The following is a 24,014-nucleotide window of genomic DNA, read 5'->3' on the forward strand; positions in this document are numbered from 1 at the left end:
TATGCATTATATATGTATGGAGAGAGACAGAAAGATGGTACATGATATCAGAAGGAAGGCAGTAACACCTGAAGAGATCAGGAAAGGGCTCCTGCAGAAGGTGGGCTTTGAACTGAGTCTTGAAGGAAGTCAGGGAAGATAAGGGGCAGGAGTGAAGGGAGGCAGCCAGTGCCAATGGGTAGAGACAGGGAAATGGAGTGTCATATATGGAGAACAATAAAGACAGTGTCACTGTATTATAAAGTATGTGAAGGAAAATAAGTCTAAGAAGACTAGAAAGGTAAAAAGGAGACCACATTATGAAGACCTTTGAATGCTAACCAGAGGATTTTGTATTTGATCCTGGAAGTAAATGGGGAGCCATTGGAGTTTATTAGGGGAATGGATTGGGGAGGTTGGGAGTGCCATGATGAGACCTGCACTTTAGAAAAATTATTTTGGTAGCTGAATTAAGGGTAGAATGAAGAGGAAAGGAGATTGAGGCAGCAAGATCAGTTAGAAGACTATTACATGCACCTAGTCATGGTGAAGGCCAGAAGTAGGGTGGTGAGAGAGAAGGGGACACATCCAGGAGATATTGTGAAGGTAGAAATGACAGGATTTGGCATTGGCAATAGATTGGCTCTGTGGAGTGAGCAAGATTGAGGAGTCTTTGAAGATGGTATGGAGGTTGTAAGCCTAGGTGACAAGGACTATGGTGTTGTTCTCGATTATATGAGGGAAGTTCAGAGGACTAGAGGGTTTTGGGAGAAAAATAATGGGCTCTGTTTGGAAATATTGGTTTTGAGATACCTGTAAGAAATCTGGGTCAAGATTTTCAAGAGGCAATTGGATCAGCAGGACTATAATTTGGGAGAGAGACTAGGGCTAGATGTAGATCTGGGAATCATGCAAAAATACGATAAGGGAAACCATGGGATAGCATAGAGGGAGAAGAGAAGGTCTACGACAGGTCCTTGGGCACCCATGAGTAGAAAACCAGCAAAGGAGACTGAGAAGTAGAGATGAGACAAGAAGGAGGAGCAGTAGGAAAGAACAGTGACCCACAAACCCAAAGAGAGAACATCCTAGAAGAGGGCAGTGATGGTGTCACCTGCTGCAGAAAGACCAAGAAGGATGAGAACTAAGAAAAAGCCATTAGATTTGGTAACTAAGACATCACTGGCTACTTCAAAGAGAGCGGTTTCTCTTGAAGGACTAAGCGAGGAGGATGTAAACCATATTGTAGGAGGTTTAGGAGAGAGTGAAAGGAGAAGATGTCTAGGCACTGATTGTAGCCTGCTTTCTCAAGAAATCTAGTTTTGAAGGGGAGGAGAGATGCAGGGTGATAGTGGGAATGTTAGGACCCAGTGGAGGACTTTTAAGGATGGGTGGAAACATGAGTGTTTTTTATGTCTCAGGGAAGCATCAGTAGATAGGGAGAATCTGAAGATTAGTGAGAATGGAGATGATAGTGGAGTCAATCTACAAGAAAAGAAGGGGTCAAAGGCACATATAGAGTGTTAGCTTTAACAAAGAAAGGAGTGAAGGAGGCTACAGTGGGAGGTGTCTGAGTGGTGAGAGGTGAGGAGGAGGGAAAAAGAGGGAGCTCTCAGCCAATGCCCTTCAATTTTGGTGAAAAATGAGGCAAAATCCACAATCAAGAGGGTTGGGTCAGTGGGGTGCTATCGTAAGCTTGAGAAGAAATGAAAAAGTTTGGAGCAGCCACTGTGGAAAGGGGGAAGAGTGATTTGATTTAGGAGGAATAAAGTATTTGTCTTGCTACACTGAGGGTCCAGGTGAGATTAGACATTAGAGATTAGGAATGTAAATCTGTAATTATCCCTTTCACATTGTGACTTTTCTTATCACAGTTTTGATATATCGTGGGTCAGCATAAGAAATTAAATGAGAATTTTTGGGGAGTTTTGCAGAAGCCTCAGATGGCACACGAGGGCCAGCAAATGACAAAAAAAGTTTAAAAAGTCAAATGCATAAAATATTTGTATAGTATTGTATAACATAAACACATTTTAGCTTTTAATACCACAGCAATTCAGACTTCTTCTCTGATATGAAGGGAGGGCCAAAAAAGTTTACACAGATTTTCCAGATTGTGAGCGTGCTGCACCCCAACCCCCATCATGTGGAAGGGATAACTGTAATGGACCTAGTCAGTGGGGTTTTGTGATTTCCTCCAACTCTGTTCAGCAGCACATGGGGAGGGACAGTAGGATAAGGGGTTAAGAAATTCCAGAGAGGTGGATGTGTAAAGAGAGAGAGGAGGAGTCTGAGAAAGGAGAGGAAGGTTCCCCAGGAAGTGAGATGCTGATCTTTCCTCATGCCCTGTCCATTTTTCTCCCCCATCCCACCCTCTCTATCCCTGGCAGGCTGGAGGGACTACACCAGACCCTAGTGAACCTTTGGCACCAGCTACATGTGGACATGAAGAGTCTTTTGGCTTGGCAGTGCCTAACCCGAGAAATCCAGCTCATTCGCTCCTGGTCCCTGGTAACGGTGAGTCCTCAGACCGCTGGTGCCATAGCTGCTGCCTCTTCACCACCCCCCACCCCAAGATGTTCCTCACCATTTCCCACACCACCTTTTCCCTATTTCCTTCACCCTGTCCTTGAATACCTGCCTCTCACCTATCACATACCTTCAGTGACCCCTCCCATCCTTATTCCTCCCCACCCTTGGTGTCTCCAGCTGCTCCCCTCACTTTCACCATCCCTTCCCATCTTCTTCCTCTACTATTCTCATCCTCAGTGCCCCTCTCATCCTCATGTCCCCCTCCCCCTCACTCTCTGCCCTCAGCTATTATTCTCACTGCCCCTTTCTCACCAGTTCCGCACACTGAAACCAGAGGAGCAACGCCAGGCCTTACGCAACCTGGAGATGCATTACCAGGCCTTCCTTCGGGATAGCCAGGATGCGGGCGGCTTTGGACCTGAGGACCGACTGCAGGTGGAGCGGGACTACAGCACCTGTACTCGCCATTATCAGCAGCTGCTACAGAACCTGGAGCAAGGTAACTATGCTTGGGCCACCACAGGAGCCAGCTGTTCCTGGGGCAGTCAGTGAGAGGCCCTCATGGTGTGACACCAGCCTTCCTATTCACAGGGGAACAGGAGGAGTCTCTGTGCCAACGCTACATCTCTGAGCTGAAGGACATCCGCCTCCAACTAGAGGCCTGTGAGGGCCGTATTGTCCATCGACTCCGCATGCCGCTGGACAAGGAGCCTGCCCGCGAGTGTGCTCAGCGTATCACGGAGCAGCAGGTGCTGTCCCTGCTTTCCCTTCCTAGCCATCCTGCCTTCCTCTCCCCCCTTCCCTTCCCTCTCTCTGTCTTCCTTCATCTCCCCCTCTTCCTTTCCCTCTCTCTCTTTATCCTCCTTCCCCTCTCTCTTGCCCTTCCCTATCTTCTTCCCACTCCCTCTATATCTTTGTCCTCCTTCCTCTCTCTCTTGCCATTCCTCTCTCTTGCCTTTCCTTTCTCTTGCCCCTCCTCTCTCTTGCCCTTCTCTTTCTCCCTCCTCTTCCTTCTCCCTCTCTCCCTCTTCCTCTCCACTGCCTCCTCAGTCCCTAGCCTGATACTCTACTTCCTAGCTAATCTTATGACAGGCAACCCCATTCCCCAAGCTACCCTGGGTCCTATCCCAGTGATCCTGGATCTCTCCAGGCACTGACTCAGTCATGAACATTCTTTCTGTTCTTCTCTCTTTCTCCCTTTTGGTCTGTGGGTGTCTCTCTCTCAATTTCTACCTCTGTCCTTCTGCCTCTATCTCTGCCCTCCCCTGACTCCCTTGCTGGTACATCTCCCCCTCTGTCTCTGGGTCTGCCTCCCTCCTTTTACCTCTTGTTTCCATTTTGATCTTTTCCTACCTTCTCACCATTCCCATCTCTATGTGTCTTTCTCTGTGTCCCCCTACAGAAGGTACAGGCAGAGGTGGAGGGCCTGGGGCAGGGAGTGACCAAACTCTCTGCCAAGGCAGAGAAGGTGCTTGCCCAGCCTGAACCCTCCCCTGGAGCCCCTGCCCTGCGCTCTGAACTGGACCTGACTCTGGGCAAGCTGGACCAGGTGCGCAGCCTGTCTGCCATCTACCTGGAGAAGTAAGTACCCCACTTCTTACCCTGCCTCCTCGGGGGGCCCTGGAGTCCTCCTTCCCTGTGCTCAGGTTCCTGGGACTGGCCCTCGGTCCTACCTAGGCCTCCATTATTCACAGGCTCAAGACCATCAGCCTCGTGATCCGTAGCACCCAGGGAGCAGAGGAGGTGCTGCGTACCTATGAGGAGCAGCTCAAGGATGTGCAGAATGTCCCTGCCGACCTCTCGGAGCTGGAGGCCACCAAGGCAGAGTTGAAGGTAATGGGTTCAAGCTGGTCTGGGGCTGCAGGGTTCTCAGCTGTCCTGCCCTGGGCAATAGTTAAAGAATCTCTGAAGGGGAAGGGACCTCTGAGATCATCTAGAAATCCTGCTCCCCTCCCCTGTGCTGTCTTGGACATGCAGTGGGACAGCCCATTCTATTCCAGGACTGGATAGCTCTTGGTCCGTTGAAAAGAAATGAATGGCCTTCTGTCATTGCTCCTAATTCTGCCCTCCAGTAGATCAAATCTAATCCCTATCCCCACTGTAGACCTTCAGTGTCCCCGCCTCTGTGAGTCCTGGCCTCCTCTTCCTTTGTCGTTCCATTGGGCCCTAATAAATGAAGGGAGAGTAGGTCAGATCGGAAGCTGGGGAGGGAAGGGAGTGCGTACCAAGGTGACTCGGGCCATACTGATGGTCGTCTCTCCCCGGAGCAGAAGTTACGCACCCAGGTGGAGGCCCAGCAGCCGCTCTTTGCGGGACTGAATGAGGAGCTGAGGGCGGCTCAGGAGGTGGGCGAGCGGATGCAACAGAAACACGGAGAGCGTGATGCAGAGCTGGAGCGCTGGCGGGAGCGGGTCACGCAGCTGCTGGAGCGCTGGCAGGCCGTGTTGGCCCAGATTGACCTGAGGCAGCGAGAACTAGATCAGCTGGGCCGCCAGCTGCGCTACTACCGTGAGAGCGCGGAGCCCCTGAATGCCTGGCTTCTGAGCGCCAAGCAGCGGCAGGAGCAGATTCAGGCTGTGCCCTTGGCTGATAGCCAGGTGGTCCGTGAGCAGCTCCAGCAGGAGAAGGTCAGCACTGGGGTCTGAGACTGTGGGGGGAGACTGGGGGAGGGCTCTGCTTGGCAGTCACAAGCTCAGGAAGCGGTTCTCCTGCCAAGGTAAGGAATTCCATAGAGACGTTTTGGGGACAATTCCATGTTAGAAGGGGGGTCGGGGAAGGGTTCAGAGTTAGGGGAGAACTGTCTGGTCACCTTGCTCCTAGAAGAACTGAACCCATGGGCTTTGGTTTCTCAGAAACTCCTGGAAGAAATTGAAAGACATGGAGAGAAAGTCGCTGAGTGTCAGAAGTATGCCAAGCAATACATTAATGCCATCAAGGTGAGGACCCTGAGGTGCCTGCCTCTGAGTTTTGGGCACCCCTCTTTTCCCTTTCCCAGACACTGAGAAGGAGGCCACCTATGGTAGATGCTAACTCCTTGTGGGCCCTCAGGTTATTCCCATTGGCTTCTTACAGTTACCAGGTCCCTCCTTTGGGTGATAGGGGAAGCATGGTGTAGTGGATAAGACCCTGGACTTGGAGTCAGGAAGATCAAAGTTCAGGTGACTCCTACCCCAGACACTAGCTGTATGTCCCTTGTGAGCCTCAGTGTCTTCATCTGTAAGGTGTGTGGGTTTGGACTCAGTGACCTTCTAAAGCCCCTTCCAGTTCCAAATCTATAACCCTATGGTCCATGGTCTCCAAGGGTGAAGGAGGAAGGAAGTGACTGATTCAGTCTTTGACCTGCTCAGTAGGGAGATTTAAATCCTTTGGACATTTGTGGTAATGTGAGAAAAATAATTTATAAAGCTGGACTTGAGGAGAGATATCTCATCACTGAAGGGGCTGTAGGAGCTGAGGAGGGAAGTAGCTAGTATTTAGACAAGGAAGGAAGGACACAACACCCATGGGAGGGAGTTGCTGTTATTATCCCCATTTTACAGATGAGGAAACTGAGGCAGACAAAGATTTAGTGACTTACTTGGGCTCACACAGCTAGTAGGTACCCGAGACAGGATTTGAACTCAGGTCTTCCTAACTCCAAGTCCAGTGCTCTGTCCACTGGGCCACTTATCCGTCTCAGGCAAGGACTAAAGCCCAGAAGAAAAGGAAAAAAAAAAGATGGTTTGGGGACGTGCATGTGGGATGTGGTGTGTCTGGAGCCTTGGCTAAGACAGGACATTGGTTGTTACTAGAGGATTTATGTATTCTTGTCCATACTTTTCTTGTCTTTTTGAACAAAAGCAGAGCCACAAAAATGCTTCCCTCCTTATACATATGCCCCAAAGGGGTGTCTGTACCTGAGAGCCTGGGGCAGAATGACCAGAGACCTATGGGATGGGTGTGTAGGGATCCTGAGGACAGATGGGAAGGGTATAGCCTGAAAAAAGTCAGACTGAGAGGAACAGAGGGACAGAGACTGATAGGTTGTCTTAAGCATGAAGGACATAGACAGCAGAAGCAGACCTGAGGCCACTTTAGAGAGACAAATCCCTGACACACTTTCCAGCAAACAGAAGCTCTAGATGGCCCCCTCCCCATAAGAACTAACAATCCTGAAAGTCATGATCTTTCTTCCTTCTACAGGACTATGAGCTGCAGCTGGTGACGTACAAGGCTCAAGTGGAACCTGTGGCCTCCCCTGCCAAGAAACCTAAGGTCCAGTCAGTGTCGGATAGTGTCATCCAGGAGGTGAGGCCTAGTGTGGCAATGCATGGGGGCCCCCACCAGCTGATGGCCCAACTGAGCCTTTGGGGTGGGAGTGGATAGGCAGAGGCCAGATGGGCAGGCTCAGAGAGCCCTGGCTTTCCTGGGGCCCGGGGGTAAGGGTAGGGAAAGAAGGGAGACCTTCATGGCTCCTTCCGCCAAGCAGTCAGCCACCCAAGGTGAAAGTGGAATCAGAAGGACCCAAGCTTGACTCCTGACTCTTAGTTCTTACTCCCTGTGTGACCTTGGACAAATCATTTAAACCTCTCTGGGCTTCAGTTTTCTGATCTGTGGCTTGAAGGGGCTGGATTAAATTCCCTCTACAGTCCCTTCTGGCTCCAAATCTATGACCCAGTGAATTAAGTGACCCTCATGGTACAGCTGGCCTGAGCCCCTCATCCCACAGGCATCCAGCCTGGGTTACTGAGGGCCTAGCATACATGTACATGCATATACGTACATGAACACTATGTGTGTATTTGGGGGGTGGTGGTAGAAAGGAGGGCTGTATCTGGACCCACCTGCCCTTCAGACACTGAGCAAGGTCACCGGGCTCTCTGTTCTCTTCTAGTATGTGGATCTTCGTACCCGCTACAGTGAGCTGACCACCCTCACAAGCCAGTACATCAAGTTCATCAGTGAGACCCTTAGGCGCCTGGAGGAGGAGGAGGTATGGGCTTAGGGGAGGGGCCTTTCCCAGGGTGGGAGGGAGCAGCTAGCCTTCCTTCCCAGCAGTCAGCAACCTTGTCCTGCCCTGAGAGTTATGTGCTCTTGCTAACTCAGACCGCAGCTCCCCTGCCCTTCTGCCCTTGAGATGTAACCAAGAGACAAGAAGAGCCTCCCCAGGTGGGGCCTCTTGGTGGGTTCCTTGCTCCTCAGGTCTTCCCCCTGCCCTGAACCCCCAGCCTGGCTCTGGTGGGAAGAATGGGAAGCACTTCTCAGACACACTTAGTACAGCCCCCTTCTTCAGCCTGTCCCATGCTCAGATGCTGCCTTCCACCATCTCTTCCTCCTCTGCCCAGGCTGCAGTGCTCCCTAGGCCCCCTTCCCTGCTGGAGCTTGTTGGGTTTCTCCCCTCTCTCTTTTTTTTCAGCATCCCCCTTCCCCTTCTCCTCCTCCTCCTCCCTCCCCGTGTGCTCCCTTCTCTCTAACTCTTGGGTTTTGCTCTTGGACTCGCCGCTTGGCAGCTTTGTCTGGGGGAATGTTTGTGTTGTTTGGGATCTAATGGAGGGTAAAAACCCAGGAGGACTCTGGCCTTTCTGCAGCAGGTACTGCCCTGGACGCATGACTCCTCCCCTCGGTGTCTCCCCACGGGGGCCTCCAGTGCCCTCTCCTTCCCCTTCTCCCATCAGCACCTCCTCGGTACCATCAGTGATCCTTCCTCCCTTGCTCCATCAGCACACCTCATACAGTCAAAGGTCCTTGCCTTCTCTCCCTCACTACCACATACATCGCTGTTTCCCAGCTCAAGACCCCTTGTCCCATCTGTAGCCAGCAGGGTAGCCTGTGTTCCTGTCACCTGGGCAGCATACCTACCTTGCCCTGAACTTGGGAAAAGGAAGGTGGCTGTTGGGCAGAGCCACAGGCTGGAGGAAATGGGAAGGGGGCATCCCTACCCATTCTGCTCTGCTCTAGGGTCCGTTAGGTGGCAGTGCTTGTTTCTCTGAGGGCTTAAGGCAGCCTTTGTTCCTGCCCTGTGATTCCAAAGCCACCACCCAAGATCCTTTACAGATAATGACCTTCACTTCCCCCAGAGAAAGTAGAGAGTAGAAGAGAGAGGAGACCAGGCCACAAACCCAGTGTCACTTTCCCAACAGAGCTTAGGAGAAAAGGAAAAAGAGAAAGGAAGCTCCCAAGATGTGCATGCACACATACACACACATGCACACACACACATGCACGCGCACACACACACACACATGCACGTGCACACACACACACACACACACACACGGTGTCGGTGCTTTGCTTTCTGTCCATCTCTGTCTGTCCATCCTGTGGCAAGGGCGGGGGAAGGAAGGAAGCCTCGGTCTCCCGCTGGGCCAGCGAGCATGGAGAGGGGGTGTGGGCTGCTCTCATGCTGTTCCCATCTGCCTTGGGCTTGATGCATGTTTCATCTGTGGATCGTTCCCTCTGATGATGGAGAGTCCTGTCCTGTCGATCCCAGAGCTGTCCTCCTGTGTCTGGATTCCCATCCATTCATCTCATTCCCTTCCATCTCCCATCCCATCCCCTTGCTGTACTAAGTGGACTGTTGCAGTGCTGTGTCCTCTGTGTGTGGCCCCAGGCATGGGGCTTGGTTTCCCCTGCCCTGCCTCCCCCATTGTCTGCCTTCCAGTCCCTTTCCCCATTTGATTTGCTCATCGAGCAGCAGATTTCCCTGCTGTCTGTTCACTTTGGTTTCTTTGTGGTTCTTTCCCTCTCTCCCCACCCCACACTGCCCTGCCCTGCCCACCTCCCTCTCAGAGGGCAGCAGAGAAGCTGAAGGCGGAGGAGAGGCAGCGGCTGGCAGAGGTGGAGGCTCAGCTGGAGAAGCAGAGGCAGCTGGCCGAGGCCCATGCCCAGGCCAAGGCCCAGGCGGAGCGGGAGGCCCAGGAGCTTCAGCGACGCATGCAGGAGGAAGTGGCTCGGCGGGAGGTGGTCGCCGTGGATGCCCAGCACCAAAAACTCAACATCCAGCAGGAGCTGCAGCAGCTGCGGCAGAACTCGGACATGGAGATCAAGGCCAAGGCCCAGCAGGTGGAGGAAGCCGAGAGGAACCGTCTGCGGATCGAGGAAGAGATCCGCGTGATTCGCCTGCAGCTGGAGACGACAGAGCGTCAGAAGAGCGGAGCTGAGTCAGAGCTGCAGGCCCTGCGGGCGCGGGCTGAGGAGGCCGAGCTGCAGAAGAAGCAGGCGCAGGAGGAAGCTGAGCGCCTGCGGCGGCAGGTGAAAGAGGAGAGCCAGAAGAAGCGCCAGGCGGAGGAGGAGCTGCGGCTGAAGGTCCAGGCCGAGCAGGAGGCTGCCAGGGAGAAGCAGCGGGCCCTGCAGGCCCTGGAGGAGCTGCGCCTGCAGGCCGAGGAGGCCGAGAGGCGCATGAAGCAGGCAGAGGCCGAGAAGGAGCGGCAGGTGCAGGTGGCCATGGAGACGGCCCAGCGGAGTGCAGAGGTGGAGCTCCAGAGCAAGCGCATGTCCTTCGCGGAGAAGACAGCCCAGCTCGAGCTGAGCCTGAAGCAGGAGCACATCACCGTCACTCACCTGCAGGAGGAGGCCGAGCGCCTCAAGAAGCAGCAGGCGGAGGCCGAGCGCTTCCGCGAGGAGGCTGAACGGGAGCTGGAAAAGTGGCGGGCAAAGGCCAACGACGCCCTGCGAATGCGGCTCCAGGCAGAGGAGATTGCCCACCAGAAGACTCTTGCTCAGGAGGAGGCCGAGAAGCAGAAAGAAGATGCTGAGCGGGAGGCCCGCAAGAGGAGCAAGGCAGAGGAGTCGGCCTTGCGGCAGAAGGAGCTGGCGGAGCAGGAGCTAGAGAAGCAGCGGAAGCTGGCGGAGGGCACGGCCCAGCAGAAGCTCTCAGCCGAGCAGGAGCTGATCCGGCTGAAAGCGGAGACAGAGAATGGGGAGCAGCAGCGGCTGCTCCTGGAGGAGGAGCTCTTCCGCCTCAAGAACGAGGTGAGCGAGGCCATTCAGAAGCGCAAAGAGGTAGAGGAGGAGCTGGCCAAAGTACGAGCAGAAATGGAGATCCTCCTGGAGAGCAAGGCGAAGACCGAGGAGGAGTCACGCTCCACCAGCGAGAAGTCCAAGCAGCGGCTGGAGGCTGAAGCCAGCAAGTTCCGGGAGCTGGCGGAAGAGGCCGCTCGGCTGCGGGCCCTGTCGGAAGAGGCCAAGCGGCAGCGGCAGCTGGCGGAGGAGGATGTGGCCCGCCAGCGGGCGGAAGCAGAGCGCATCCTCAAGGAGAAGCTGGCTGCCATCAGCGAGGCCACAAGGCTCAAGACGGAGGCTGAGATTGCGCTGAAGGAGAAGGAAGCGGAGAACGAGCGCCTCCGGCGTCTGGCAGAGGACGAGGCGTATCAGCGGCGCTTGCTGGAGGAGCAGGCGGCCCAGCACAAGGCTGACATTGAGGAGAAGATCGCCCTACTCAAGAAGTCCTCGGAGAACGAGCTGGAGCGCCAGAAGGGACTGGTGGACGACACTCTGAAGCAACGGCGCATCATCGAAGAGGAGATCCGCATCCTCAAGATCAACTTTGAGAAGGCTTCGGCTGGCAAGACAGACTTGGAACTGGAGCTGGGCCGCATCAAGAGCAGCGCGGAGGAGATCCAGAAGAGCAAGGAGCAGGCCGAGCGTGAGGCCGAGAAGCAGCGGCAGCTGGCCCTGGAGGAGGAGCAGCGGAGGCGGGAGGCTGAGGACAAGGTCAAGAAGATTCTGGCTGCAGAGCAGGAGGCTGCGAGGCAGCGCAAGGCGGCTCTAGAGGAGGTGGAGCGTCTGAAAGCCAAGGTTGAGGAAGCCAAACGCCAGAAGGAACTGGCGGAGAAAGAGTCTGAGCGGCAGATCCAGCTGGCCGAGGAGGCTGCCCAGAAGCGGCTGCAAGCTGAGGAGAAGGCCCACGTGTTCGCCGTGCAGCAGAAGGAGCAGGAGCTGCTGCAGACCCGTCGTCAGGAGCAGAGTGTGTTGGACAAACTGAGGGAAGAGGCAGAGAAGGCCAAGCGAGCTGCCGAGGAAGCCGAGGAGGCCCGGCTCCGGGCTGAGCAGGAGGCCACACTGTCCCGCCAGCAGGTAGAGGAAGCCGAACGCTTGAAGCAGCAGGCAGAGGAGCAGGCCCAGGCCCAGGCCCAGGCCCAGGCCTCAGCAGAGAAGCTGCGCAAGGAGGCAGAGCTGGAGGCTGCCAAGCGGGCCCAAGCGGAGCAGGCCGCATTGCGACAGAAACAGGCCGCAGACGCAGAGATGGAGAAGCACAAGAAGTTTGCAGAGCAGACCCTGAGGCAGAAGGCTCAGGTGGAGCAGGAGCTGACCAAGGTGAAGCTCCAGCTGGAGGAGACCGACCACCAGAAGGACATCCTGGATGAGGAGCTGCAGCGCCTGAAGGAGGAGGTGACGGACGCCATGAAGCAGAAGACGCAGGTGGAGGAGGAGCTCTTCAAAGTCAAGATCCAGATGGAGGAGCTGGTGAAGCTGAAGGCCCGCATTGAGGAGGAGAACAAGATGCTGATCCTCAAGGACAAAGACAACACCCAGAAGTTCCTGGTGGAGGAGGCGGAGAAGATGAAGCAGGTGGCCGAAGAGGCCGCCCGCCTAAGCGTGGAGGCCCAGGAGGCTGCACGGCTCCGCAAGCTGGCCGAAGAGGACCTGGCCCAGCAGCGGGCACTGGCTGAGAAGATGCTCAAGGAGAAGATGCAGGCCGTGCAGGAGGCCACACGGCTGAAGGCGGAGGCAGAGATGCTGCAGAAGCAGAAGGACCTGGCCCAGGAACACGCCAAGAAGCTCCAGGAGGACAAGGAGCAGATGGAGCAGCGCCTTGCGCAGGAGACCGAGGGCTTCCAGAAGACTCTGGAAGCCGAGCGCCGCCGCCAGCTGGAGATGAGCGCCGAGGCCGAGCGGCTGAAGCTGCATGTGACTGAGATGAGCCTGGCGCAGGCCAAGGCGGAGGAGGACGCCCGCAAGTTCAAGAAGCAGGCTGAGGAGATCGGCGAGAAGCTCCATCGCACGGAGCTGGCCACCAGGGAGAAGATGACGCTGGTCCATACCCTGGAGATCCAGAGGCAGCAGAGCGACAAGGATGCCGACAAGCTCAAAGAGGCCATAGCAGAACTGGAGAGGGAGAAGGAGAAGCTAAAGCGTGAGGCAGAGATGCTGCAGCACAAGTCGGAAGAGGTACCTTTGCTTCCCTCCTTTCTTCTGGGGTTAAAGTCTTGCTGGCGAGGCCCTCAGCAGGCTGAGGACTAGGCTTTGGGTTCCCTAAGGGGAAGATCTTCCCAAGAGAAGACTCTTGATCGACCCCCCCTTTTTTTTAAATTTCCCCTTCCTTCCCCCACTTCCCCTTCCCCTTCCCTGTGTGACCATACAGGAACAGTTAACTTCCAGCAGGGTAAGTGTCTCTCATTTGGCCCTTGGGTACAGCCATTAGCCCCACTCAGACTCTCCCCTCCCATTCATAGTTATCACTTTCATTGTTCTTAGTACATTTCAGTCCTTAGAGGCACCCCAAGTGACCAGTATGACTGCACTGTTGTAGAGGTGACGTTGGACAGTTGGCCAAGTACCTGGTTTTTCCCTAACTCAGTTTGTCCTTTCCCACCCGACTGGGGATGCCTCCTTCCTTCTAATATGCTAAGATGTGTGTTTAGAAGGAGATTTCTTTCTAACGTGTGTCCATGGTGCAGGCCACTAATGCTACGGCCCTTGCCTACGTTCCCCCAGTCAGTCGCTGAGCCAAGCCGAGCTGATCCATGCTCTGTTGTCCAATGGGTGGGGAGCGGGCTTGGTCTGACCTTAAAGCTCTCTTGTCCCTACCTCTTACAGATGCAGATGGCCCAGAAAGAGCAGCTGTTGCAGGAGACACAGATCCTCCAGCAGACCTTCCTCACTGAGAAGGACAGCCTGCTGCAGAGGGAACGGTTCATCGAGGAGGAGAAAGCCAAGCTGGAGAAGCTGTTCCAAGAGGAGGTGAACAAGGCCCAGAACCTGAAGGCCGAACAGGAACGCCAGCAGAAGCAGATGGAGCAGGAGAAACAGCAGCTGCTCACCAGCATGGATGAGGCCAAGAGGAGGCAGAAGGAGGCAGAGGACAATGTCCGCCGCAAGCAGGAGGAGCTGCAGCAGCTGGAGCAGCGCAGGCAGCAGCAGGAAAAGCTCCTGGCTGATGAGAACCAGAAGCTGCGCGAGAAGCTGGAGAGGCTGGAGGAGGAGCACCGGGCGGCTCTGGCTCAGACCCGGGCTGTCATGATCCAGACGGAGGAGAAGGTGACCCAGGCCAAGGCCCTGCCCAACGGGCGAGACGCAGTGGATGGCCTGGCACAAAACGGGGAGCCTGAGTTTGCGTTTGATGGCCTGCGTCAGAAGGTCTCGGCAAAGAAGCTGGAGGAGGCTGGCATCCTGAGCCGGGAGCAGCTGGACAGACTTGTAGAGGGCACAGCCACGGTGACTGAGCTGTCGCAGAGAGAAGATGTCAGGAGGTACCTTCAGGGCAGGAGCAGCATTGCTGGGCTGCTGCTCAAGCCAACCAACGAGAAGATCAGCATCTACAAAGCCATGAAGAAGCAGCTGCTGAGCCCAGGCACCGCCCTCATCCTGCTCGAGGCCCAGGCCGCCTCTGGCTTCATCATTGACCCTGTCAGGAACAAGAGGCTGTCTGTCAATGAGGCGGTAAAGGAGAATGTCATCGGGCCTGAGCTGCACAACAAACTGCTGTCAGCGGAGAGGGCGGTGACTGGTTATAAGGACCCCTACACCGGAGATAAGATCTCCCTCTTCCAGGCCATGAAGAAGGATCTCATCATCAAGGACCATGGTGTGAGGCTGCTGGAGGCCCAGATTGCCACAGGGGGCATCATCGACCCCGTGCACAGCCACCGTGTGCCCGTGGAGGTGGCCTACAAACGTGGCTATTTGGATGAGGAGATGACAAAGACTCTGTCTGACCCCTCAGATGACACCAAGGGCTTCTTTGACCCCAACACACACGAGAACCTCACCTACCTGCAGCTGTTGGAGCGCTGTGTCACTGACCCAGAGACCGGCCTTTGCCTCCTGCCGCTCACGGACAAAGCAGTCAAAGGGGGAGAACTGGTCTACACTGACAATGAAGCCAGAGACGTGTTCAAGAAGGCGACTGTGTCCGCCCCCTTCGGCAGGTTCCACGGGAAAACAGTCACTATCTGGGAAATCATCAACTCAGAGTACTTCACAGAGGACCAGCGGCGAGACCTCCTCCGGCAGTACAGGACAGGCAAGATCACTGTAGAGAAAATCATCAAGATCGTCATCACTGTTGTTGAGGAGCACGAGAAGAAAAGCCAGCTGTGCTTTGAGGGCCTCCGTGCCCCTGTCCCAGCTGCCGAGCTGCTGGAGAGTAAGGTCATCGACAAGGATCTCTACCATCAGCTGAGTCAGGGCAAGAAAACAGTGCAGGAGGTGGCCGAGGTGGAGACCGTGAAGAAGTATCTGCGTGGAGCTAACGCCATTGCTGGGGTGTGGGTGGAGGAAACTGGTCAAAAGCTGAGCCCCTATGAAGCCCTGAAAAAGAACCTGCTGAAGCCTGAGGTGGCCCTCTCCCTCTTAGAGGCCCAAGCTGGCACTGGGCACATCATTGACCCTCTTAAGAATGCCAGGCTGTCAGTGGATGAGGCGGTGAAATCTGGCCTGGTGGGCCCAGAGCTGCATGAGAAGTTACTCTCTGCAGAGAAAGCTGTAACTGGTTATAAGGACCCCTACACTGGGCAGATTGTCTCTCTGTTCCAGGCACTGAAGAAGGGTCTCATTCCTAGTGACCATGGCCTACGTTTGCTAGATGCTCAGCTCTCCACTGGTGGCATCATTGACCCTGGGAAGAGTCACCGTGTCCCCTTAGATGTTGCCTATGAACGGGGTTATTTAGATGAAGAGATGACCAAGGCCCTATCAATTCCTAAAGACAGTGCCAAGGCCTTCTATGACCCTAACACCCAAGAACACCTCACGTATAACCAGTTGCAGAAGAAGTGCCGAACAGACAAACAGACAGGCCTATATCTATTGCCTCTCTCAGAGAAAGCCATTCGTGCTCAACAGGAAGAGATCTACACTGATGTCCAAGCCAAGGAATCATTTGAAAAAGCCACAGTTGAGGTCCCAGTTGGCAGCTTCAAGGGAAGGACAATCACCATCTGGGAGCTGATCAATTCTGAGTACTTCACTGAGGAGCAGAGGAGGGAGCTTATCCGTCAATACAAGACAGGTAAAGTCACTATTGAGAAAATCATCAAGATCATGATCACCATCATCGAAGAGACAGAGACCAAGAGACAGGAGAAACTCACATTCAGTGGCCTGCGGACACCAGTGGCAGCTAGCGAGCTCCTTGAGTCCAGGATCATCAGCAGAGCCCAGTTTGAACAATTGAAGGATGGCAAGAAGTCAGTGAAAGACATCTCTGAGACAGACTCTGTGAAGAGGTTTCTCCAGGGGACTGACTGTATTGCTGGCATCTATGTGGAGGAGACCAAAGAGAAATTGACCATCTACCAGGCAATGAAAAGGAACTTGCTGAGGCCCAGCACAGCCATCATTCTCTTGGAGGCCCAGGCTGCCACTGGCTTCATGATTGACCCCATAAAAAATCAGCGTCTGTATGTTAATGAAGCAGTGAAAGCTGGTGTTGTGGGGCCAGAGCTACATGAGAAGCTGCTCTCTGCTGAGAAGGCAGTCACTGGTTATAAAGACCCCTACTCAGGCAATACCATCTCCCTCTTTGAGGCCATGAAGAAGGGTCTGATTCTTAGGGACCATGGCATCCGTCTCCTAGAGGCCCAGATTGCCACAGGTGGTATCATTGACCCTGTCAACAGTCACCGTGTCCCTGTGGAGGTGGCCTACAAGCGTGGCTACTTTGATGAGGAGATGAACAGAATTCTGTCTGACCCCTCAGATGACACCAAAGGCTTCTTTGATCCCAACACCCAAGAGAATCTCACCTACTTACAGCTGAAGCACCGATGTGTGGAAGACCCCGAGACTGGTCTCTACCTTCTGTCTCTGAAGAAGCCTGAGAAGCCAGAAGTGGTAGAGACAACGCAGGTGTACACAGAGGAAGAAACCCGCAAGGCATTTGAAGAAACCCAGATTGACATCCCTGGTGGTAGCCAGGGAAGCACTTCCATGTCTCTCTGGGAGGTAATGCAGTCAGACATGATCCCCGAAGAGCAGCGCACGCGACTAATGGAGGACTTCCGTGCAGGGAAGGTCACAAAGGAACGAATGATTATCATCATCATTGAGATTATTGAGAAGACTGAGATCATCCGTCAGCAGAACCTCAACTCCTATGATTATGTCCGGCGCCGTATCACTGCTGAGGATCTTTATGAGGCCCGCATCATTTCTCTGGAGACCTACAACCTCCTACGAGAAGGGACCAAGACCATCCGTGAGATCTTGGAAGTGGAGACCACCTGGCATTACCTGTATGGGAGTGGCTGTGTGGCAGGCATCTATCTACCTGCCTCTAAGCAGAAACTGACCATCTATCAGGCTCTGAAGAAAGGACTGATTAACTCTGAAATTGCCCGCACCCTGCTGGAGGCACAGGCGGCCACTGGCTTCATGATTGATCCGGTGAAGAATGAGCGGCTCACTGTAGATGAAGCTGTGAGGAAAGGGCTAGTGGGCCCAGAGATTCACGACCGGCTTCTTTCAGCAGAGAGAGCAGTGACTGGCTATCGGGACCCATACACTGAGCAGACCATTTCCCTTTTCCAGGCCATGAAAAAGGATTTGATCTCCTCTGAGGAAGCTCTGAGGCTCTTGGATGCTCAGTTGGCCACTGGTGGCATCATTGACCCCCGTCTGGGCTTCCACCTCCCACTGGAGATTGCCTACCAGCGAGGTTACCTGAACAAAGACACATATGACCAGTTGTCAGAGCCCAGTGAGATCAGGAGCTATGTGGACCCATCTACGGAAGAGAAACTCAGCTATACGCAACTGCTGAAACGCTGTCGCCGAGATGAGAACAGTGGTCAGTTACTCCTCCCCCTCTCAGACACCCGAAAACTGACCTTCCGGGGCCTGCGGAAGCAGATCACGGTGGAGGAGCTGGTCCGATCCCAGGTCATGGATGAGGCGACGGCCCTCCAGCTGCAGGAGGGGCTGACTTCCATTGAAGAGGTCTCCAAGAATCTGAAGAAGTACTTAGAGGGTACTAGCTGCATTGCCGGTGTCTTTGTAGACTCTACGAAGGAGCGGCTCTCAGTCTACCAGGCCATGAAGAAAGGCATCATCCGTCCTGGTACTGCTTTTGAGCTCCTGGAAGCCCAGGCAGCCACAGGCTATGTTATTGATCCTATTAAAGGGCTTAAACTCACAGTGGAAGAGGCCGTCCGCATGGGCATAGTGGGCCCAGAGTTCAAGGACAAATTGATCTCTGCTGAGCGGGCTGTGATTGGGTACAAAGACCCCTATTCTGGGAAGCTCATCTCCCTCTTTCAGGCCATGAAGAAGGGCTTGATACTGAAGGACCATGGCATCCGTCTGCTGGAGGCTCAGATTGCAACAGGGGGCATCATTGACCCTGAGGAGAGCCACCGACTCCCTGTAGAAATAGCTTATAAGCGCGGCCTGTTTGATGAGGAGATGAATGAGATCCTGACTGACCCCTCAGATGACACCAAGGGCTTCTTTGATCCCAACACAGAGGAAAATCTCACTTACCTGCAGCTGATGGAGCGCTGTATCACTGACCCAGAGACTGGCCTCTGCCTGTTGCCACTGAAGGAGAAGAAACGGGAGAGAAAGACCTCCTCCAAGTCATCTGTCCGTAAGCGGCGAGTGGTCATCGTGGATCCTGAGACCGGCAAGGAGATGTCTGTGTATGAGGCTTATCGCAAGGGGCTCATTGACCATCAGACTTACCTTGAGCTATCCGAACAAGAGTGCGAGTGGGAGGAGATCACCATCTCCTCCTCAGATGGTGTGGTCAAGTCTATGATCATTGACCGGCGATCTGGCCGGCAGTATGATATTGATGATGCCATTTCCAAGAGTTTAATTGACCAGTCAGCACTCGACCAGTACCGTGCTGGCACACTCTCCATCACTGAATTCGCTGACATGCTTTCAGGTAACATGAGTGGCTTCCGCTCAAGGTCATCCTCTGTGGGTTCTTCCTCCTCTTATCCCATCAGCCCAGCTGTCTCCAGGACTCAACTCACTTCCTGGACTGACCCTACTGAGGAGACGGGGCCAGTGGCTGGAATTCTAGATACAGACACCCTGGAGAAGGTGTCTATCACAGAGGCCATGCACCGAAACCTGGTGGACAACATCACTGGTCAGCGGCTGTTGGAGGCCCAGGCCTGCACTGGGGGCATCATTGATCCTAACACTGGAGAGAAGTTCCCAGTCACTGATGCTGTCAACAAGGGGCTAGTGGATAAGATCATGGTGGACAGGATCAACTTGGCCCAGAAGGCTTTCTATGGTTTCGAGGACCCACGGACCAAGACGAAAATGTCTGCAGCCCAAGCCCTGAAAAAGGGCTGGCTCTATTATGAGGCAGGGCAGCGCTTCCTGGAGGTGCAGTACCTGACAGGGGGACTGATTGAGCCTGACACACCAACGCGGGTGCCCCTGGAGGAGGCCCTGCAGAAGGGAACCATCGATGCCCGGACAGCCCAGAAACTTCGTGATGTCAACACCTACTCCAAGTACCTCACCTGTCCCAAGACCAAGCTCAAGATCTCCTATAAGGACGCCATGGATCGGAGCATGACAGAAGAGGGCACGGGGCTGAGGTTGCTGGAAGCCTCTTCCCAGTCCAGCAAAGGCTACTACAGCCCCTACAGTGTCAGCGGCTCTGGCTCCACCTCGGGCTCCCGGGCGGGCTCCCGCACTGGTTCTCGTGCTGGCTCTCGGCGGGGAAGCTTTGATGCCACTGGCTCTGGTTTCTCCATGACCTTCTCTTCCTCCTCCTATTCTTCATCGGGCTATGGCCGCCGATATACTTCAGGGCCTCACGAAGCCTCTGAGGCCACCCAGCTATCCTTGGATTGGGGCAGCCTGAGTGGGAGCTGTGGATGGGAAGTGGGAGAGGAATGGGCAGCCCTAGGGGGGCCACGGCCTGCTGTGGCATAACCACCCTCACCCTGCCCTTTCCCCTCTGCTTCCCTCCCCTGCCCCTTCTTACTCTGCATGTGGTCAATCTGCCAGCTAAGTGCCCTGGGTTTATTTCTTTTTTGTTGTTTTTGTTTTTTTAATTTTTAAAAAGACTCTTCTTCCAAAGCGGTGCCTAAAGTTTAACCAAAAAGACTAGACTAATATATTAATATATATTTGCTGTTCTGACATAGTTTGTATATTGAGGGGAGCAAGGTGGGCCCTTTCTCTCTGCCTGCCTTGCCACCCACCTCTAGGACTCTCCTGACCATCTATGCTGGCAACCACTTCACCATAGCCTGATGATGCCTTGGACTTGGTCTGAGCCAGCTCTCACCTTCCCCAAGTTGGGCCTCTTGGCTCTTCCACTTCTTGCCTGCTGCCCCTGGTCCTGCCCCTTTTCCCCCTCTCGGGCTCCTCCGTTCTGCCTGAGGAGAACTGGGCCAAGCCACAGCCTGGCCTTTTTTCACTGCCCTAAGAAACATGTCCTCCATCTAGCCTCAGGTCACATGTGGCTCCATCCCAAGGGCCCTGCCTGGATTCCCAGCCTGTCCTCTGCAGCTGCTGCCTGGACCTTCCTCCCTGTCTCTGGGTCAGGGGAGGGGCAGCCTGCCTCTCCCTGGGGCCCCTCAGACTTTTCCTGATGCCAAGGGCCTCACCACCAAGACGCCACCAGGATGGGCCAGGAGCCACAGTGCATGTCGGACTTACTCCTCGGCCTACTCTCTTGCCTGCCTCTCAGCCCTACCCCCCAACCCTGCAGTGGGCTCCACCTGCTTGGCTTTCTGTGGGGGCTAGACTTGTGTGTGGGGAGGGAGGGAAAGGGAATGGTGATGGCCATGGGGTCAGCCTTCTTGGTGTGTCTGGGAAGTGCCCTGCTTCAGGTGGGGTGGGGAGAGTCATCATGAGTCAGTGCTGGGCAGATTGGGAGCTGGATGCTGGCCCAGGGGGACAAAGACTGCTGACCTGCAGTTACGGATGGGATAGAGGGAAAAGACCTCTCTGGCCACCCCCTCAAGTCCACGGGAAGGACTGAGAAACCTTTTCTACCCCTTCACTTTCTCTCCTCCTCCTACCTGGAGGCTTGGAGATAACCTATTCTCCTTCTGTGTCAGCTGTCTCTCTCCAGCCTGCCCAGAGAAGCCCCTTCCCCATGGGAAGACGAGAACTGGGGCTCCACCATCAATCCACCAGGGCCAGGCCCAGGCTCACGGGAGGCTCCTCTGCTGGGCCATCCCACCCAGGTAATGCCCCCCCACCCCCATCCCCATCTGTGCCCTGGGACTGACTCTACTCTGCTGCTGGAGCTGTTGGGGTGGGAGTGAGGAGCCCTAGGGCCAAGGGCAGAGACGAGGAAGGGGAAGTTTGATCTTCATTCTAGTCTCCCTATTTACACACGCCCTTTCATGCTAAGTTCTCTAAGGCTGTCCTGATAGGCTGTCCTTAAAATTCTATAGCTGGGACTGCTATAGAATATAGAATTATAGAATCCCGCTTCTCTAGACCCTACTTGATTTTACTCATCTTCCAGGGCACCCCCTCATTCCACCCCATCACTTCTCCAGGATGTTTGTTCTCTTTATCCTTCTTCCCAGATTCTTTCTCCACCCCTCACAGCTTAACTTTTTTTCCTCTCTTCCGTGGGCCTTATACTTCCCCTTCCAAACCTTCCCCTGCTCCCCACTCCTTACATGCACACCTTCCCCAAGTCTTGGCTTCTGCATCCCCATTCCCTCTTCCCCAGTCCCTGACTTCCTCCCTCTCACTTTCCCTGGACTCCAACCTTCCCTTCCTCCCTGGCCCTGTCTCCCCCTTGCCACATTCCTCAGGTCTTATCACCTCTATAGTGTTCTTTGCCTTCTCCAAGATCTACCCCACTTATGCTGAAGTCCTTGAACAAGGAGATTGCGGGGTGGGAGGGGGGAACCCATTTAGGGAGAAGCTGTGTCGCTTCAGGAAATGTCAGGAAATGAGGCTTTCCTGCCCATTGCTGCCCTGAGGGTCTCAGCTGAGCTTGCCTTAGCGTAGAGCAGGAGGGACCCCGACTGGCTCAGCAGGTGGGGCCAGGAGGGTAGGGGGGACTAGGGGAGCTCCTGACATTGCTGTGGCTGTGTCCTGAGCTGTGGTGCCATGTCATCTGTGTCCTCATCCCCTCCCCTCCCACCCACTTCTCATTTCACACCATCTTTGTGTCTGCCTCTGTTGTAGTGTGATCCAGTGTCCACCTGGCCCCTCTTCCCTCCCGTGGAGCCTGCAGCCCTGTGACCCTGGGGGACACCCTGAGGAATCAGACTCGGCCTTGTCCCTTGGTCCAAACGTTCCAGCTGCTGCCTGTGGCAGCATCTCCAACTCTGGGCCCCCCACCCCAAGCAATGCCAGCCCCTTGAAGCAACCTTTTTGGGCCTGGAGCCAGAGCTGCCACTGACTTGAGGGGTGGGAGTCCTGTGCTAAATTCCCTCTCCTGGCCCTAAAAACAGGGCTCCAGGCTGCTGGGCTTCCCTCCACAACCATCTCATCTTCCATCAGCCTCTCTTCACCTCCTCAGAGCCAAGAGCACCAACACTCCCCTGTCCCACATCCTTCCCCAGAGCTGCTCTGTCCAGCCTGCCTGGGTCTCAGACTTTTTACTGGTTCTCCTCCTTCTCCTTCCCAAGCTATTGGCTGGGACTTTGCATGCTCTACTAACCACGGGGTGTTGTTGCCACCCCAACTCCTGCCTTGGCCTCCCGTAAGGAGGAGTGCTGTAGGCTCTGGAGGGCAGAACACTAAACAGACTGTACAGAAGGTGTTGGTCACTGTGGCCCCCACCTGCCCCCAGTAAAGGAGATTTCCTTGCTAGTCCTGCGGCCTCATTCTTCATTCACACTGGCGTAGCATTGGGGTTGGCAGGGTGGCTGCCTCCAGGAGGAGGAGGAAAAGTCTCCTGGCTGGAAAATAGTCCATTTATTCATTCATATTCATTCAGCAAATACTTGGTGCTTCTGCTTCCAGAGGGCCCATGTCCAAGGCCTTAGCCCAGGTGGGAGGGATACCTGCTGTTTTTGCCTTCATTGCTACATGCTAGTTGAAGAATCTCTGTGATGGTTTAGGGTCAAGAGAAATCAATAGGGCCTGATGGCTAGAGGAGTGTGAGGACAGCAGAACTGGACACAATTGGAAGAGAAATGTGGTATTGAGAAAGAGGGAGAGTGTGGATCTTGGAGCCTGGAGCCCAGATCCAAAAATGGAGCATGAGAATAGGCCAGAGCCAGGAGTCCCGTTCCTCTCTGGGACCCAGAACCAGTAGTCCTATGCACATAAAAAACAGCTTAACACTCAAAGCCATGGGAAGGGGACAGTGCTGGGAGCTGAGCATTTGAGAGCAAGGAGAGCAGAGCTGGAAAAGTCTCCCATCCCAAAGAAGCAAGAGCTGAGACTAAGTACAGGCTTCCTGGGAGAACTTCAGAGGAACAGGGTGGGATAGATAACATTAAGGCCTTCGTTTGAGTGAAGCAGTGCTGGGCCACGGATGAGAATACAGGTGCATGATGCCAGTCAGCCTGTAGCACCCAAAGGAAGAGAGCCCAGTTAGAGGCCTGACAGACATGGCTTGCACACATTGGAGACCTCCAGATGTGTGCAGTTGTATGCATGGAAGCTCCCTGCTCAGTATCTCCGTAACAGTGCCCACCTCACATCTAGAATAGGAGAGGGGAAGGAGTTGGACATACCTGCTCAAAGACAACCCATTGGGCACATTGTAATCCACACTGGGACCACTCTCCATCAACATTTCTCAATTCTTCTTGGACCCAGCCCCAGCACCTTCCCACTGGTCCCTTCCTTTAGATTGACCACACCTCCCTCCCAGTGGTTTTTCTCATCTCAAATCCCTCCATTTGATACTCCAATCTTTGCATTGGTCTCCATTGGACTCATCTAAATCCCCTGTCATTGGTCTCCATGATGCTACCCTCAACTGCTTCTCATTGGTCTCACACAACCTCAGATGGTTGAGAGATGTACTGAATGTTGGAGAACACTAGGCCAGGATGTTGGGAAGATGTTAGAGAAAGAGAGAGAAAAGAAATGGAAGACCCGGTCACAACCCAGGGACCCCACAGTAGAGCTGGGGAGACACAGGAAAGAAATAACCTGAATGTCGACTGTTCTAGGTGCCACAGGAAAGGTACAGACGTGTCAGGACTGGAAGGTTAGCCAAGTTTGGCAGGAGTGAGGAGTGTGGGACAGGAATGTTTGCAGGAAGTCTTGGTGGAGGATGGGGGTGGGGTCTTGAACGATGTATAGGAAAAGGAGAGGATGTCCTAGAGTTTAAGGAGGTAACCTGAGCAAAGGACTGGACTAATGACAACTCACCTTTCTATAACTTTCTAGGCTTA

At 54.4% G+C, this 24,014-nt stretch overlaps 1 protein-coding gene across 12 annotated transcripts in view; it reads left to right on the plus strand.

The window, feature by feature from the left end:
• PLEC (plectin) overlaps nt 1-22,473 on the plus strand; it is a 115,235-nt gene extending 92,762 nt beyond the window's left edge. For 11 of the 12 annotated variants that reach the window (XM_069097060.1, XM_069097061.1, XM_069097066.1 and 8 more), the window contains 12 exons: nt 2,370-2,496; nt 2,827-3,010; nt 3,103-3,260; nt 3,914-4,092; nt 4,206-4,344; nt 4,782-5,138; nt 5,364-5,447; nt 6,694-6,798; nt 7,385-7,483; nt 9,280-12,660; nt 13,309-20,879; nt 21,844-22,473. In XM_069097060.1, coding sequence (XP_068953161.1) covers nt 2,370-2,496; nt 2,827-3,010; nt 3,103-3,260; nt 3,914-4,092; nt 4,206-4,344; nt 4,782-5,138; nt 5,364-5,447; nt 6,694-6,798; nt 7,385-7,483; nt 9,280-12,660; nt 13,309-19,614 — 11,119 coding nt within the window. In that variant the 3' untranslated portion in view covers nt 19,615-20,879; nt 21,844-22,473. The remainder of the gene's footprint in view (nt 1-2,369; nt 2,497-2,826; nt 3,011-3,102; nt 3,261-3,913; nt 4,093-4,205; nt 4,345-4,781; nt 5,139-5,363; nt 5,448-6,693; nt 6,799-7,384; nt 7,484-9,279; nt 12,661-13,308; nt 20,880-21,843) is intronic. The other variant, XM_069097071.1, reaches the window with a different exon arrangement.
• Nucleotides 22,474-24,014: the final 1,541 nt, after the last annotated feature.

The sequence above is a fragment of the Petaurus breviceps genome, unplaced genomic scaffold (genome assembly GCF_028583685.1).
Source record: "Petaurus breviceps papuanus isolate PSGF00001 unplaced genomic scaffold, PetGlider_PUasm1.0 350, whole genome shotgun sequence".
NCBI classification, from domain to species: Eukaryota; Metazoa; Chordata; class Mammalia; order Diprotodontia; family Petauridae; genus Petaurus; species Petaurus breviceps.